The sequence below is a fragment of the Quercus lobata genome, chromosome 5 (assembly GCF_001633185.2).
Source record: "Quercus lobata isolate SW786 chromosome 5, ValleyOak3.0 Primary Assembly, whole genome shotgun sequence".
Classification (NCBI taxonomy): Eukaryota; Viridiplantae; Streptophyta; class Magnoliopsida; order Fagales; family Fagaceae; genus Quercus; species Quercus lobata.
Genome location: NC_044908.1, coordinates 69,962,136 through 69,979,087, shown reverse-complemented (window position 1 = coordinate 69,979,087; position 16,952 = coordinate 69,962,136). Strand labels below are relative to the sequence as shown.

The 16,952-nt window shown below is 35.9% G+C and overlaps 2 protein-coding genes across 2 annotated transcripts; both read left to right on the top strand.

Moving 5' to 3' along the window:
• Positions 1-3,602: 3,602 nt before the first annotated feature.
• Positions 3,603-10,392, top strand: LOC115991035 (RPM1-interacting protein 4-like). The gene is made up of 4 exons (XM_031114790.1): positions 3,603-3,693; positions 5,700-6,382; positions 6,688-6,885; positions 10,245-10,392. Exons 1-4 carry the CDS (start codon positions 3,603-3,605, stop codon positions 10,278-10,280), a joined length of 1,008 nt encoding a protein of 335 aa, XP_030970650.1. The 3' UTR covers positions 10,281-10,392.
• Positions 10,393-12,344: 1,952 nt separating this feature from the next.
• LOC115991034 lies at positions 12,345-13,031 on the top strand. The gene has a single exon (XM_031114789.1). It carries the CDS (start codon positions 12,345-12,347, stop codon positions 13,029-13,031), a length of 687 nt encoding a protein of 228 aa, XP_030970649.1.
• Positions 13,032-16,952: the final 3,921 nt, after the last annotated feature.

Below are 16,952 nucleotides of genomic sequence, written 5' to 3'. Positions count from 1 at the left end.
CCAGCCGACGAAAGCTTCAGGCGATGCAAAACACCTCATCGGACGTGTCTCGCCGCTGCGACGATGCAAAAACGATGAAACCCAAGCGTCGATCTGACCAAACCCAGCCGACGAAAGCTTCAGGCGACGCCTGGGTTTCATCGTTTTTGCATCGTTGCGACTGCGAGACACGTCCGATGAGGCGTTTTGCATCGCCTGAAGCTTTTGCCGGCTGGGTTTGGTCAGAATCGGCGCCTGGGTTCATTTGTTGCTTCTTTCTTCTTCGTTTTTGAACTCTCTGGGTTGCTGGAAATTCTCATCACTGCGTTGCTAAATCGAGTCCATTGGGCTCGGTCTCCACGAATGAAAATCGAGTCCAGTAGACTCGATTTCTTTGCATAGAAATCGAGTCCAACGAACTCGGTTTCTATGCTTAGAAACCGAGTCCAATGGACTCGATTTCTGGCCAGTCTAACAAGCCACAAATCGAGTCCTCTGAACTCGAATTGCTAGAATCCAAATTAGTTTGAAACGTTTCCTAACTAATGATATTGTTTGGGTTTTGTAGTTATTTTCTGAAAAATCCCTCATTAATTGGTACTTTAAAATCATCTCATAACAGTACTTTCTTGAAACCAGAATAAAGAGTATAGAAAATATATATTTTCTAAAATAACAGGAAATGACCAAGCAGAATTTTTGGAAATTGTTGTTGCATGCAAGGGTGAGAAGATAAAAGGCGCAAAAAAAAAAAAAAAAAAAACGCATCATCTGCTTTAGTGTGACAAGTAGACCTATCACCTATATATAGATAGGCCAATGAATCATATAATAAAAATCATGTTTAATGGGATTAAATAATATAGATAACTTTTCTCTCTTTATTGCTTTGACTAATCAAGTCAAAAACAATTCAATAATAAATGACAATTCTCATATGAGGATTCATATCAGAACGTTTGAGAACAACGTTTGATATGGTAATATTTATGGTTGACAATTTGGGAAAATTATTGAATATTTCGGGAGGATTTGGCTTACCTCCAGTACTTTTTTAACTTACTTCCAATATTTTTTTAACTGGAAGTCTCATTTTGTTTTAAATACACAATAACAACTGCTAGTGGGTTTTAATCTTCATATTTTATTTAGTTAGTGGGTGATGTGATAGTTTCTCATTAAAACAAAAAGATATTTCAGTTAAAAAGTATTAGAAGTAAGCCAAACCCCTCCGAGAGTACCACACTACCTCCTCTCACATGATTTGTAGGTCTCACCATGAATTTAATTAGTAAAAGTGTAAAACCCATAATTATGTGAAAAAGGGAGTATTATATATTTATGGTACTCCGGAAGTATTCTATAATTACTAGACAATTTGATAGTTGCCACTAAAGTTTTATTAGATATCTAATAAAACTTTAGTGAACGGAAATGATTTAAATAAAACATATAATCTTTTTAAAATATTCCAACAAGTATAAACGTTAATCTAATTTAAATTTTTATGATTACACATATATAACATGATGATCCTACACAAGATCCTGTAGTTGTGTTCTTAGCTGAAACATTACTAAATGAAGTTATACTAAGTGTATGTTTGGATTCGGCTGAAAGCGTCTGCGTCTGGCGTTTTTCTTTTTTCTTTTTTTCACGCGTTTTAGGGACAAATTTTACTGTTACGGTTACTGTTCATACACTGTTCACAAACGGTAGCCACAATATTTGACTTGTCAAATAATTGTCAGCCACATCAGTGGATCCCGTGCACTGTTCACAGGACCCACAAACCTCACTTTTCAGCAACTTTTTATTAAAAATGGGTTTCACTATACTATTCACACATTTAAAAATTATTTTGTTATAGTGTTTTTCAGTTTCAATTTTCAATTTTTAGCTGTATCCAAACCGACTCTAAATGATATTTGTGAATTATCAGCGTAATCTTAAGAAGCGACAGGTTCTGCAGGCCAGGATGACATCGGCTCTCTTTGTGCGAAAGGCCCAAAAACTACACTCCATGCCCTGTGGTAATGTGAAGAAAGCCAACCAGTGTGGAATCAAATCAAGCCTTCAGTTGGGTGGATCGAGGCATAACAGCTCATGGTTCTTTCTCTGATTTTGTAGCTCTAATACGAAGCCAACCTCACACAGTAGAATTATTTGTTGTCACGGCTTGGTTGTTATGGACTTGATGTAATAAACTTCGACTAGGTGAGGATGTTTTACCCCTTAATAGGTTAGCTGAGTTAACCATTCAATATTCAAGGGCAATTCAGAAGTGGTTATTAATTCTCTCAGTAAGTGTGATATGTTGTATTCAGCTTTTGGTCATCTTGTTAAAGATACTTTATCTCATTCTTTGCAAAGTTTCTCTTTCTCTCATACTTTTAGGCAAGGTAATGCAATTACATGTCTTATCTAGGAGAAAAAACTTGTCTTTTCTTTTATTAGTTTGGATGGAATCTGATTCACTAGACATTACTACTGTATTTTACGCTGATTTACCAACTGCTTGAATAAAATCCCATGATCAAGCTGTTTCTCAAAAAAAAAAAAAAAAATTATGATTTCTAATGATATATGTTGATTAGCATAATCATACATCTAATAATATGATCATTCATTAGATCTAAGTTTATGATTATATCAAATATCACATGAGCATAATATTTATATTTGAGAATCGCATAGCAATATAACAAGTTGGATGAAAGTGTAGACATGACATAGCTATCAATTTCTCGAATACTAATTTATGAATAAGGCAAAATGAGTGTCTAATACCTTCCCATCTCTATAGCCTAGTTTTCGATTTCAAATCTTGAGTTTGCGGATGGAGTGCTTATTATTTTAGGCTTTTCTTATGTTGTAGTTAGGAAAAAAATTAATGTACTTTTCTTTTTTTAGAATGTATTTAGGGCCAAAACATTGTACATTATCTTTTTCTTAGATTGTATCTATGACCGAAGCTATGTAATTTTTTTTTTCTTTATAATTCATTGATGTAATGTTCAAGTCATTCAATTTAGAGATACTTCATGATGGTTTTCTTATTTTTCCATGAAAAAATAATTGGTGACTCCATATACACATATGATGAACACAATTCTTTCCTATTCCTCTCGAAGGTTTCCAAGCGGGGAAAGAAAGTGGATCCTCAGTGGTGACTCCAACAGGGACATTGAGGGCTAAGTTTTACATTGAAATTGATGGCTATTCATGATATGTATATTAAGAGCTTTCCATTATTGTCATCATTGCTTTAGCATGCATCATTCACTTGCTTTATTTTACTGCTCAATATGTGATATCCCAGAAGCCTGGTAAAATGAATTGAAGGCCAATACATAAGGCCCAACAAAATGCATATAATCCAATACATCAAATGAAGAGACTAAGAGGCCCAATTCAATGTAGGGTAGAACTTGGTCAAGAGATGAAGAGGGAAATTGAAGACAGTTTTTACACTGGCATCAAGTTTGTGGGGATCCACAAGATGAAGAAGTTAGTACAGATTTTGAAGCTCCAAGTAGTCTGAGATCATACCAAGGGTCCAACTGTAACCCAACCCAACCTTTGAACCACAACAAACCCATTTACCATAACATTAAAATTACATGTCCACCACCGAGCTTGTCTCATTGGCTATTCCTACATCCTTCTACAAGCCCAGAAAGAAGCTTGCCACAAAGCCCATCATTCCTAGAGGTATCACCAAATCCTTCACCAAGCCCAAATTATAGCCTGACACTATCCACATTCTCAAGCTTGTCTTCTCAAAGGACCAATTCCACAATGAACCAAACCAATTCTAATAACTAAAAGACCTTGTCACTACTTTGGTCCAAGACCAAATACAAATGAGGGAAGAATTTTTAAAAGAAATTTCATACTCTCAATTGTTGTCCTTATTTACCTCAAGTACTTCAACCTAGTTACCCCCAAAGTTCACAATGCCATCATTGAACAAGTTTGATGGGAACGATTGTCCAATCTCTCATATAAAGAAGTATGTAAAGGCCTTACAATCCTAAGAGCACTCGCAGTGGGTGTATAGTTTTAAAAAAATGTCAAATTTATATATTTAAGACCAAAAACTACTTACTTCAATTATTTATAAACGTGTATATTTATATGGTTATTGTAGTCTCATTTTTAAGTGTTTTTATAATTTCTTCAATATTTTATTATTTTTCTCTTCATTTCATCTCTCTTCTTCTCCCCTTCTTCTTCGCTCTCATCGTCTCTCAGATAAATCCACCCACCACTACAATTTAGCACCACAAAATTTATGCTTAAATAGATCAAATTAATTTTTTAGTTCGCTAAAGTAGTTTTGTTTTTAAACACCCAAATGCTAGACTATTTTCCCCCTAAAAACTAAGGTAGTATATTTAAGAGAAAAAAAGTCCAGAAGTCTAGAACATAAACTGTTGTGCACTATTTTTTGGAATCGATTTGAGCCTGTTCCCGTCTTCTATCCCCCAGCTATTGTTTCTCAGGCCTTGGAAAGAGATGGGCAAGGGCCCAGGCCCCAGTTTTGGTTTTCTTTTGTCATTGGCTTGTTGCCTTCTTTTTTGCAATAAATGTGTTTATTCAGCCCAAAAAAATAAAAGTAGTTGATTACTAACAACGAGAACCAGAAATATCCAGCCCGTTTGGTAAAGGGGTTCGACTAATGTTTTTTTTTTTTTTTTTTTTTGGGTAGTTTTTTGAAATATATATGGATAAAAAAATGTGTGGAAATGTGTATAATGTTGTTTAAAAGCTGAAAATGAGTTGTTTAACAACTCTACCAAACACACCCCAAAAGTTTCAAGATCATACTCCGATCCATTGAACCAAAAGTCTAAACAGTTATTGGTTCGGCATGCACAACTTTTGTTTTAGCTAGTGAAAAAGTCTATACGTGTCACATATACATAAAGTTCATCTAAAGGACTTGCTTCAAAGCAATTTTCTAGTAGGGAAACTGACAAGAAGAAGAGAGAACGTGACAAAATGCCTAGCTCATCCAATCAAAGGAGAATTTAGCATCTAATTTTTTGAACAACTAAACAAATGCTATATTGCCGTGTTTGAGACTCAGATAGATTTTTAGCTTTTTTATATTTTATTGGCTTTGGAAACATTGAAGCAATCAACTTAGCGTCTCAAGAAGCCAGCTCCTTGGGTCAAAGCAAGCTCTAATATTGGTCCAAATACTAATAATCCTAACTTCATCAAGGATTTTGTTCCAAAAGTCAGACCTACAAAGATTATAACGCATCTAATTAATGGCTGTGAGTGTACTTCATATCAATTTTGTTCTTATCAAAGTCCTTATCATTAGCGGTTTGATTAGTATTTAAGATTTAACTGTAGCTAGTTTTCTTTTTGTTAACAGATGATAGCGTTGACTTGCTTTTTGCCTGGTTTTTGGTTCTTTGTTAGTTCTTGATTGTGTATCTCTTCATGCTTTTGGTGCACTCTTTTTGGATTTATGGCTTCGAAAGTTGTCGTTTCTTCCAAGACACTACTCTGTTTATGGATTTTGATTGATTGTGACGGTTTGCTTTGTAATTTGATCACTAGATGCAACTAGAAAATAGACTTACAAGGGATTGGTTACTTTTTAGTTAACGCTCTTTTTAATTGTTGTCATGAAAGTTGTTGCAGCCACCCACTTTTACAGGTGAGACAAATTATTAAGCTCTAAATCTTAAGTAACATAGCTGGAAGTCCAAAACTCATAGATAGTCCCTCAGATACATTACAATTGTTCATTAAGAAGGTGAGGGTGTACCTCCTGAGTACATGTGTTGAACAGTTGACAATATATCCAGACTTTTCAAGAACTTTTGCACAACAATTGACTGTTCTTGTTAAAAACTATCCTCATACAGTGCCTTGGCTGCAGAAAAACTCCCATGTCCCAAAATTTGGTAGCTGGGACAACGATAATATACCTTACACCGCTTACTTTGACAATGCGCGCAAAGAGAAATCCAGTGTAAAGATGAACCCAAATGATCCAGAGGAGAATCCAGAGGCCTTCATGTACATGACAGGGGGCTCAGAAATTAATGCTGATTACCATGCATTTCACGATCCTCTCCATGTCAATTCCAATAAGTCAAATTCATCTGTAGGAAAACACCACATTGAGGGACATACAAGGCATCATGCTGACCGGAGGAACACAGTTAATCAACCAAAAATTCAGAGCCAAAAGAGCATCACATCAGAATCTGGCAGCGATAAAAGCAACTCTGATCATTCAATCATGCAGCCTAATCACCGACGTGTGGGGTCTGATCACAAGAAGAAGAGTTTGGCAGAAGGAAGTAATACCTTCTCTCTGTCAATACCTGGACACGCAAGAAAAAGAAGTGGAAGTCGTCCCTCTGTTGAAACTGTAAGTCTTCTATTTTAAAATTCTAAGACAAGTCAGTAAAGAGCTCAATATATAGCAATTCACAGATCCTAATCCTATTGTGAAATAAGGCAAGAAAAAAAGGACTTGCATGATACTTAATTGGATTAAGATAATGCCTTTAGCATTAAGTTTAACATGTGTCTTTTATGTTAGCAAGACAATAGTAGATGGTCTAAGTAACATGCTAGAACGACCAATGTATGGATTCCTCAAAAATTTGGAAAGTCATTCTGTTAAGTGCTACATGAAACTACTGATTTTCTGGATTTTATGGGGGTAAACAGCATCATAGAGCAGCCTCGGTACCCAAATTCGGAGCTTGGGATGAATTAGACCCTACATCAGGAGAAGGATTTACTGCCATATTCAACAAAGTAAAAGAGGAAAAACAAATTGCATCTTCGCAGTTACCAAATGTGTCTCCACAACCAAGCTATTATCCTAGTGCTCAAAGACATGGACGATCTTCCTCCAGATCAAAGGTATATATATAAGTGCATGTGAGGGTTTGTGATAAATACATATTTCATGATTATAGTTTAGCTTTGACCTTGTTGATGATTTAGTAGAAAGTCACCTAAAGATTCTCAAAATATAAAATAAATAAATAAAAAGGAGAAACTCACCTCAAATATTGATTCACATAATTTGTTTTACGTTTCATTGTCAAATAGGCAACGGCATATTTGGAGCATAATGTAAGTGCATGGGACGATAACACCATAAAATAGTACATTTTTATGTATCTTTTGCCCCCTTGAAAAGATGGTTTATTTCAAAATACAGTTGTTTTATTTGGTGATGTATTGCAAGTCTTGAGAAACAGACAACTCTTCTAAGAGTTGTGGATCTCCATGAATAGGTGCATAAACATCTATAAAAAAGAGAATGATAAATTATGAAGGATGGCTTGCGGGTCAACCTTCATAAACATTCATAAGGGTTAGTCCTCGAGTCTTAACCTAAACGCCCTGCTTGGGGATTGACGTAGCTTAACTAACCCTTTTTCTTTTTGTTAAAAAAAAGAAGGATAAATTATAAAGGTCATTCCATTTCACCCTCATAACAGAGAGGAATAAAATTCGTTTGTATTGTGTAAATTATTGGTAGGAAGCCTTTACATAGACATATAGAATAGGTTTAATAGTACATAAGTACATCACACAATACAAAGGTAGTAAGGTCTAGTATAGTGTACTGACACGCTAAACCTTGAGATGATATTTTTGGCCCTTGGGCCTCCTATATCCTAGTAACCTTCCTCAAACTCATGTTGGGTTATAAGAGACAAACTTGAGTTTGGATACAGGATCAAGAAAGTGTTCCAGTCGATGAGAGTAAAAATATCAATCAACTAATTATGGGAGGAAATGCAACGCTCCAAGGTATTTTGTAGAACAGGGTAATAGACAAAATGACAATCAATTTCAGTGTGCAATATTATGTTCATGGAAAACAGAATTATGTACATGGAAAACAGAATTATGTACAATTTGGATCACACTCACTTTGCGTGCATTTTGGATGAACTATATTTTTCAGCTTATTTTTGCTACTATTCATAGGTCTCATTGCACTTTTTAATACTATTCATGGATCCTACTGTACTATTTAGATTATTTTTTAACCTTTTTTTACACTTTCAGCAAAAAGTTTTCAGTTTCAGCTAAACAAGCTATTCCAAACAGACACTTTGTATAGTTATCCAACTTCATCAAGGGCAAGGACTTAGGAAAGAGGTCAATAAATGGATTAACAAGAGTAAAACAACGATATATTTGTCGAGTTAGATAAGATGTACAATTTTATTTTTTGTTCCCAAAAGACTACATGATGGATGGGAGATGTTTTTTAGTAAAACCATCATAACATCAGTAACCCTTTTGCCTAATACCATAGCCAAAAGCATTGCAAAGCTTAGTGCACTTATGAGGGTGAAGATTAGGAAAGTAAATACCATACTAGTATCAGTTGTGCCAACCAATACTCCATCTAAACGTACCGCAAAAAAAAAAGGGGTTGTATCGGTCTATATTAGGGATATTTTGGTTGTTTCAGTTGGTATTGGCATTTTAGCCTGTATAATAAAAAATTTAAAAATATTAATAATTTTTTTAAAAAATCATTAAAAACATGTTATTTAAACTAATATATTAGTTAATGTAATTAGGCTAATATGTAGGCTTATAAAATATGTAGATTTTAAATTTTTATGTTAATAAACATAAAAAATTCATAAATTCATACTTACATAAATAAATACAAACATATATTTATGTATAAAAATATATAAATAACAGTAATCCTGAAACGGTACACTAGTATCAATTGAAACATGAATATTTAGTGAAGATGAACAAAGTAGACACATAAAAATAAATAAAGAAAATGCTTTTAGATGATTGTAGTTAGGAAGGGTTCCAAATAGGTGTGTATAAAATGTAAATAGGAATAGGAGTCGTTTATATAGATATATAGAATAGTTCTAATGTTACATAAGTACATTACATGGTACAACGGTACTATAGTCTAGTACAATATATTGATACACTAATGGTTTGTTTGGATTGAGGGCAAGGTTGTCAAAATCGGAATCCTGCGTAAGATCGTGGGAGGTAGGTGTGTCGTGGATCATAGGGTTAGATCGTGAATCGTAAGATCGGATCATGAATCATAAGATCCTACATTATTTGAGAAAAAAAATTAGTATGTTAAATAATCACATAAATTATACATTCATAAAAAAACAAAAAATTTGCATCCATTTGATATAATTACCATACATTATTACATCCATTTGTAAGTATCATTTAAAGAGGCCAAAAATCTCAAAATGTGATACTCTATTGAGATGTTATTTTTCATTTGGTTCAACTAACACTCTATCTCTCTACATTAGAATAGCAAAACTTGGTCTATTGGGATGTTATTTTTCATTTGGGTCTAACTGAGTATTTTGTCAAGTTAAAGAAGATTACAAGAAACTAGAATCGTTTGGAATCGTCAGAATCGTACAATCTTGAACAATTGGTAAGATCCTTGAAAGATTAGATCGTTTTGGGTAGGTGAGATCGTAAAATCGTGAGATCGTAGGATCCAGATCGGGATTTTGACAACCATGATTAAGGGGAAGTAGAGTAGAGTAGAGTAGATTTATCTCAAAAATAGCTTATTTTCAACCAACTTTACTCTACTTCCTTCCACTCTCCCCCCCCCCCCCCTTCCTCCCTCCATCCAATAGGCCTTAAACCTAGACATGATATGGTTTGAACCTTGGGCCTATATTTTTACAAAAACAGGTAAGTCAATATATGTAAGGTCTATTTAAGATCCGTTTATTTCACTGAAATTGAAAACTTTTTATTGAAAATATTGTAGATAAAGGTAAAAATTAGCTAAAATAATACAGTGGGACCTATGAATAGTACCAAAAAGTGTAGTACGACCCATAAATAGTAGCAAAAATAAGTTAAATAGTAAAATAAGTTGACAAATTTCATCCATGCCAAACGTTTGGGAAGTGCATTTTGCGCTTCCCACATCTTGCATTTGCCTTTTTTTTTTTTTAGTGCCTCTTGTACTGTCCATGTCCGGACATGAACAGTGCATTTAGGCATGTGAACAATGCAATGCGCATAAACAGTAACTTTATTATTATTATTTTTTATTATTTTCAATTTTCAATTTTCAGTTTATTGCCGTTGAGACCAACATGTAATGCACTTTTTTTTTAAAAGGAACCTGTAATACACTTGATAAGTTTCAATTTCTTTCTTTAAATCTAATAATCAGATTTCATCATTAGTGATATTATTATATATATCCTTGTGATACTATGCAGATTTGTTGCTGTCTTTTTTCAAGCGGAAGCGAGTGAAGTACGTACATGGCTTTACTTTTACAGTTTTACTTCTCACTCCCTAGTCTAAAAACTTTCAAGTTTGTTTGTTGACTTCGCTATTTTTCTCGAAGTATTTGACCACTGGATGTTCCACTGATATATATATATGCATGTATGTGTGTATATATATATATATACATATATATATATATATACATATATATATATATATATTTTTTTTTTTTTCTATTTGTAATTGCTTCTTGATTTTTCTTCTGAATTTTAAAGAAGTTTGGATTAATTTTCAGGGAACACTATCCTCTTCTGGCGTTTATATATAGCATGCATATTATTGAATATTTTCTTTCTTTTGTTCAGTCACTACAAAAAACTGGGTCTATAGTTGGAAAATTTGTTTGTTTTGTGTAGTTGACTCATTATCTCCTGCCAAGGGTTAGATTCCCCCTGCATGAATTTTTCTCACCTCGAAGAGGTTATATAGCCTTATAGGACCGGGATGGATATTACTAATTGCTCACCTTTCCCGAATATGTATGTGTGTATAAATTTTTTTTATATAATTTTTTTTGTTTTGTTATCTCTCTCTCTCCCTCTAAAGGCACCCATCTATTTTTTTTGTTATCTCTAACTCATCAATATTGAAATCATCTCATTAGGAATGATAAAATACTTTCAACTCATTTTACTCCATCCTACACTACTCTATGCCCGTGCGGGTTTTTGTTACTGAATAGGACTAAGGACACCCAATTCAACCTCATTCCTTGGCCATTCCTACCTAAAAACACCTTCAAAGCATGATAAATAGTAATCATTAAACATAAAATCACCTTATCAAAAACAAATAAAATATCATGATTTAAAGATTCATTCTTTATTACATAAAAAAAATGGTGTACTTTTTTTTTTCTTCAATTCATCCGCTTGCGTGTTTCATAAAACTGATATCAAGGGTGATTCATCAAGAAAATGGCTGAAAATGAATTGTTGAAAAAAATCAAAATAACAAAAAATTTATCTAGTCATGATGGAAAGTTTTTAAAGATTATACCCATTAATTATTGATGTGTATATTAGTTAATAACTAATTGGCACATCTTAATATTACCAACAAAGTTTTTCAAGGTTCAAATCCACCTTCCACCAACTATTGAATTATAAAAATAAATAAATAAATAAATAAAAGGGCCTTTAGTAGACCAAAAGAGAGGAAAAAAAAAACAATAATCTTATTTTATATATATCTTAAATTTGGATTATTCCATAGATTTTAGTTAACTCAATTAGTAAAAGTCATTTTACTTAAATAATTAAAGTACCTACCAAGTCAAAATTGCTTATATTTTAAATTGTCGGTTTAGAAGTTGGTAGGTCAATGACACTTTGAAAATTTCTCATCTTTTTAATTGATTTTTAGTATTGGAGGTTTAAAAAAAAAAAAAAGTTTTTTACAATCTAGCAAGTCAAAACTACTCATATTTTCATTCTTAAGTTTAATTGTATCTACGACAATTATTGCATTTGACATTTTAAAAAATTGCATTTTCATTGATTTTACATTAAGAATCTAAGGACAAAGTATTAATCAGGAGAAATATTCAAACACCATATGCATCAAGCCTGACAAATGATCTTAGTAAGTGCACCAAAATGGACCAAAGTGGACATTATTGGATAGAATTGGATTGAAGTGACAAAAATGGTCTGGAATGAATTGAATGAGACCGAATTGGATAGAAACAGACTAAAGTTGATCGAAATGCTAAACTCATGTGACTCAACAAGAACGTAGCAATAATAAATGTTGTGCTTCAATTTTTAGATATTATATAGAATATAAATTACTATATCTTAAAAATGAAACTACTCTGTTATGAATTCTATAATTTTTTTTTTTATAGGAAATCTAGAAGTTTCATTGACTAACAACGAAAGACAAGTATCATCAATCATAAAAACTTTTCCTGACCTAGGTTTTCTCTCGAGAAACCCTAGTGCCGTGAAACCTTTTGCCTACCTTAGGTAGGCCACCTTTTCTCCTATGGGTAGAATTTGGCGTCCAATTTTCTCTACACAACTATGGAGGAAATCATTGGTAGGTGGGCCAACTTGTCTCTGAATAGCAAGGAGAGTCATACCGTGGACTTGGTAACCCCAGACACTGATAACACCAACAACAGGGTATTAGTGGTGAAGTTTTTTACCAAGAGACGACCAAATATGGATGCCATAACTCGAACACTGAGGAGCATGTGGAGATCGGGAGGTAACTTTGAGATCAGGGACATTGGGGCAAACACAGTTCTACTGCTATTTGATGATGAAACAGATGTTAACCGTAATTTATTGCAAGGACCTTGGACTTTTGACAAGTATTTAATAGGGCTTTTCAAGCCTGGGGAGGAGGTAAGCGTTGAAGATGCTAAATTTGACAGAGCCTCTTTCTGGGTTCAAATCCATGGATTACAACTGAGGTGCATGCGAAGGGAGAACGCTGAGGCTATAGGAAAGACACTAGGGACAGTTAAAGCCGTTGATGTTTTTGCTACAGGGGACTGCAGGGGTAAGTGTATCCGTGTACGTATTAATATTGACATTACTCAACCACTGTGCAGAGGTAGGATGGTGAATATTGGAGGGCCTCAACCACAATGGGTTTCCTTTCAGTGTGAGCGTATGCTGATTTTTTGCTATTGGTATGGGGTGTTGAACCATGATGAAAAGGATGGTAAGCTTTGGCTCAACAGCAAGGGTCGCCCTTCGTAGAGAGGAACAACAGTATGGGGTATGGATGCATGCAACAATGGAAAGGTTTTACAAGTCTCAACCTGTGACTTACCATGGGGGAACTCAGAATGCTTCAGTTGATACTCCACCACAGAGAACTACGCAATCACTCCAGATTACAGAAGTGGTTGACTGTGGGGCATATATGGCGGCGACAACATCAAGGACGGTGAATGACCCATGCAAGGAAAACCCGATAAATGTGGAAGAGATTATACAGCTCGGTCCTTTAAATACGGAAATTCTTAATAATCAAGATCTTTTCCAAACGCATCTTGAGGAGATTGATCGCGACTTGGGAACTTTGCCAACTATTACAGGGGAGGTTTCAATAGAGACTATACATGGGAAAGACGTTCTACACACTAATACTAGTAGTTCACAGGTAGAAGAAAATGTTGTCACTAAAACTACGAGGACAGTCCAAAACCGTAGTACTGTGCCCATACAAGAGGCGCCTAGAGTTAAAGGACAGGAGCATACCCTTGGTACGTGGAAAAGGGTAACGGACAAGATTAGGCTAATGGACAATAGGGAGTCATCTAGTGAGAAGTCAGGGCCAAAGCGAAAAAGTGATCGGCTGCAAGAGGAAGATGGGATGGATTATGAGAAGAGGATGAAGTTGGATGAAGAGACTCGAGCTCTAGGCCAGTTAATGGCACACAATTTTGGATCGGCGGTGGCTGCTGCGTAGCACCGCCGGGTCCAATGAGTACCCTTAGTTGGAAATGTCGGGGGCTTGGGAACTGGCCGACAGTCCTAGCTCTAAAACGAGCATTGCGTGTGGAAGCTCCCAGGTTTGTCTTTCTCATAGAGACAAAACTTTCTAGTGATAGTATGAATGCATTGAAGAATGAACTAGGGTATAGTCAAGGGGTTGCAATCTCTAGCGTTGGTTCTAGTGGCGGTCTAGCTTTACTTTGGAAACCAGAATTAATAGTGGAGATTAAAGGTATTACGAGATGGTACATTAATGCTATAGTTGACAGTGATAGCAATGGGGATGTCTGGAGGTTAACTGGATTTTACGGTCACCCTGAAACGAGTAAGCGAGAAGAGACATGGCAACTGTTGGAGTCACTCAGTCATGTTAGTGCACTTCCATGGCTATGCATTGGCGATTTCAATGAAATAACCAGTGCCACAGAAAAAGCAGGAGGTAATGTCAGACCGACAAGGCAAATGTCTCGGTTTCGCGATGTTATACACTACTGTGGTTTTCATGACCTTGGCTTTCATGGTGTACCGTACACTTGGTTTAAGAACCAACCTAACGAGGGGCGCCTGAGGATTCGGCTGGATAGAGCTTTAGCAAACCATGCATGGAAGTCAAAGTTTGTTGGAGCTAAAGTTCACCATGTTCCTATGTCTACTTTGGATCATTCATTGTTGACACTAAGGTTACCAAAAGAAGAGGAGGATAGAAATCGTAGAGGGCAGAGGATGTTCAGATTTGAGGCTATGTGGTTGCATGATCCACAGTGTGACGAGGTAGTACAGGAAGCTTGGCATGAAGGATTATGTAAACCGAGTGGATTTCCCTTTACAAACTGTATCAACAATTGTAGGGCAAGGCTACAGGTGTGGAACAAAATGGAGTTTGGCTATGTTGGTAGAAAGATTGCCGGTTTAGAGAAGCAATTAAAGAGGCTAGAGCTAATGCATGGGTCAAAGGAGAGTGATAGGTTCGAAAAGCTTTAAATATATGGCTTGATGCTGAGAGTACAATGTGGCAACAAAGATCCAGGAATTTATGGCTGACTAGTGGAGATCGAAACACTAGTTTTTTCCATGCTAAAGCATCCAATAGATTTCAATGGAACACCATCCGTGGGTTATGTGATGAAATGGGTATTTGGAAGGAGGATGATCATAGTATAGAACAGACCACACTTAATTATTTTTCAATGATTTTTCGATCTAATGGGCCTACTGATCACAGCAAGGTAGTAGAGGCAATTCAACCAAGGATATCCACGGCTGAGGAAGTGTCAAAGGCTCTAAAGCAAATGCATCCAAAGAAAGCACCAGGTCCTGATGGTATGCCTCCTTTCTTTTACCAATATTTTTGGCCTCTAGTGAGTAATTGTGTCATTAAAACTATACTTGATTTCCTTAATCATGGTTTACTTCCACCTAATTTTAATGACACTCATATTGTACTAATCCCAAAAGTGAAGAATCCAACTGAGATCAATCAATATAGGCCTATTAGTCTTAGTAATGTTGCTTCTAGACTTGCTTCTAAGGTCTTGGCTAATAGGCTAAAGCGGTTATTTCCACAAATTATTAGTGAAAATCAAAGCGCTTTTATGTCTAACCATCTCATTACAAATAATGTTTTAGTTGCTTTTGAGACAATGCATCACATAAGCCATAAGAGAAGTGGTAAGGTGGGGGAGATGGCCTTAAAGCTAGACATGAGTAAGGCTTATGATAGGGTGGAATGGGGTTGTTTGGAAGGTATTATGAGGAAGATGGGCTTTGCTGAAGAATGGGTGACTATTATGATAAGGTGTGTTAGTACTGTAAAGTACTCTGTAAAAATTAATGGGAAACCTCGAGATTGTATCACTCCTACCAGGGGTCTATGCCAAGGGGATCCTCTGTCTTCTTATCACTTTTTGATTTGTGCAGAAGGACTCTCAGCTTTACTTAAGCAATCTGTGGACCAAGGCTCTTTAAAAGGAATTACAGCTTGCTAGGGTACACCAGAGATATCACACCTTTTTTTTGCAGATGACAGTCTTATCTTCTGCAGAGCCATTAAGGAGGACTGTATGGCCTTGGAACAGGTGTTGGAGACATATGAGCATGCTTCTGGGCAACAATTGAATAGAGAAAAAACCTCCCTTTTCTTTAGCCGCAACACTCCCCAAGACATTCAGGATGAGATCAAAAACATGTTTGGTGCAGAAGTCATTCAACAGCATGAGAAATATTTGGGCCTCCCATCTTTGGTGGGAAAGAATAAACGTAACACATTCCGACAGCTCATTGATAGACTAAACAATAAGCTCTCTGGTTGGAAAGAAAAACTCCTCTCACAGGCTGGAAAGGAAATACTCATCAAGACTGTGGCTCAAGCAGTTCCCACATATACAATGAGTGTTTTCAAGTTACCAGACACTTTATGTGATGAGATGACTGCTATGTTTCGAAAGTTTTGGTGGGGTCAATCAAATGAAAGAAACAAGATGGCTTGGCTAAGTTGGGATAAGTTGTGTCTTCCAAAAGAGGAGGGGGGTCTCGGCTTCAGGGATTTAAAGGCCTTTAATTTGGCATTGTTGGCAAAACAAGGTTGGTGACTGCAAACATGTCACAGTACTCTTCTGTACAAGGTGTACAAAGCTCGTTACTTCCCCCAGGGTGACTTCCTTACAATTGACCTTGGGAATAATCCATCCTTTGCATGGCGAAGTATCTTCTCAACTCAAAGTATTATGCGTAAAGGGTATTTGATGGCAGGTTGGGAATGGAGCATCAATTGATATCAGAAGGGATAAATGGCTGCCTAGTCCGGACACTTTCAAACTCATCAGCCTTCCAGTGGCGCTACCAATGGGAATGACAGTTGATAACTTAATTAACCCATACCGTGGCACTTGGCAGGGAGATTTGATTCGGCACACTTTTTCTCTAGATGATGCACGGTCAATTATGAGCATTCCATTGAGCTCTAGGCTACCCCCAGATCGGCTAATATGGGCATACACTTCCAAAGGCAATTTTACGGTTCGAAGTGCTTATAAGATTGTCTTGTCTTCTTCTTCGGATCAGAGACCTAATAGTTCCAGCAGTGGAAATCATAGTAGCTTTTGGAAAAATCTTTGGCGATTAAATGTCCCAAATAAAGTTAAGTCATTTGCTTGGCGAGCGAGTCGTAATATTTTACCTACA

Bases quoted from the DNA above. Each gene is read 5' to 3' on its own strand.
- LOC115991035 (XM_031114790.1), top strand. From the start codon at position 3,603: ATGTCCACCACCGAGCTTGTCTCATTGGCTATTCCTACATCCTTCTAC. The intron at 3,694-5,699 runs GTATCACCAAAT...TAAGTAACATAG, and splicing joins AAAGCCCATCATTCCTAGAG to CTGGAAGTCCAAAACTCATA. The intron at 6,383-6,687 runs GTAAGTCTTCTA...GGGGGTAAACAG, and splicing joins GTCGTCCCTCTGTTGAAACT to CATCATAGAGCAGCCTCGGT.
- LOC115991034 (XM_031114789.1), top strand. From the start codon at position 12,345: ATGGAGGAAATCATTGGTAGGTGGGCCAACTTGTCTCTGAATAGCAAG.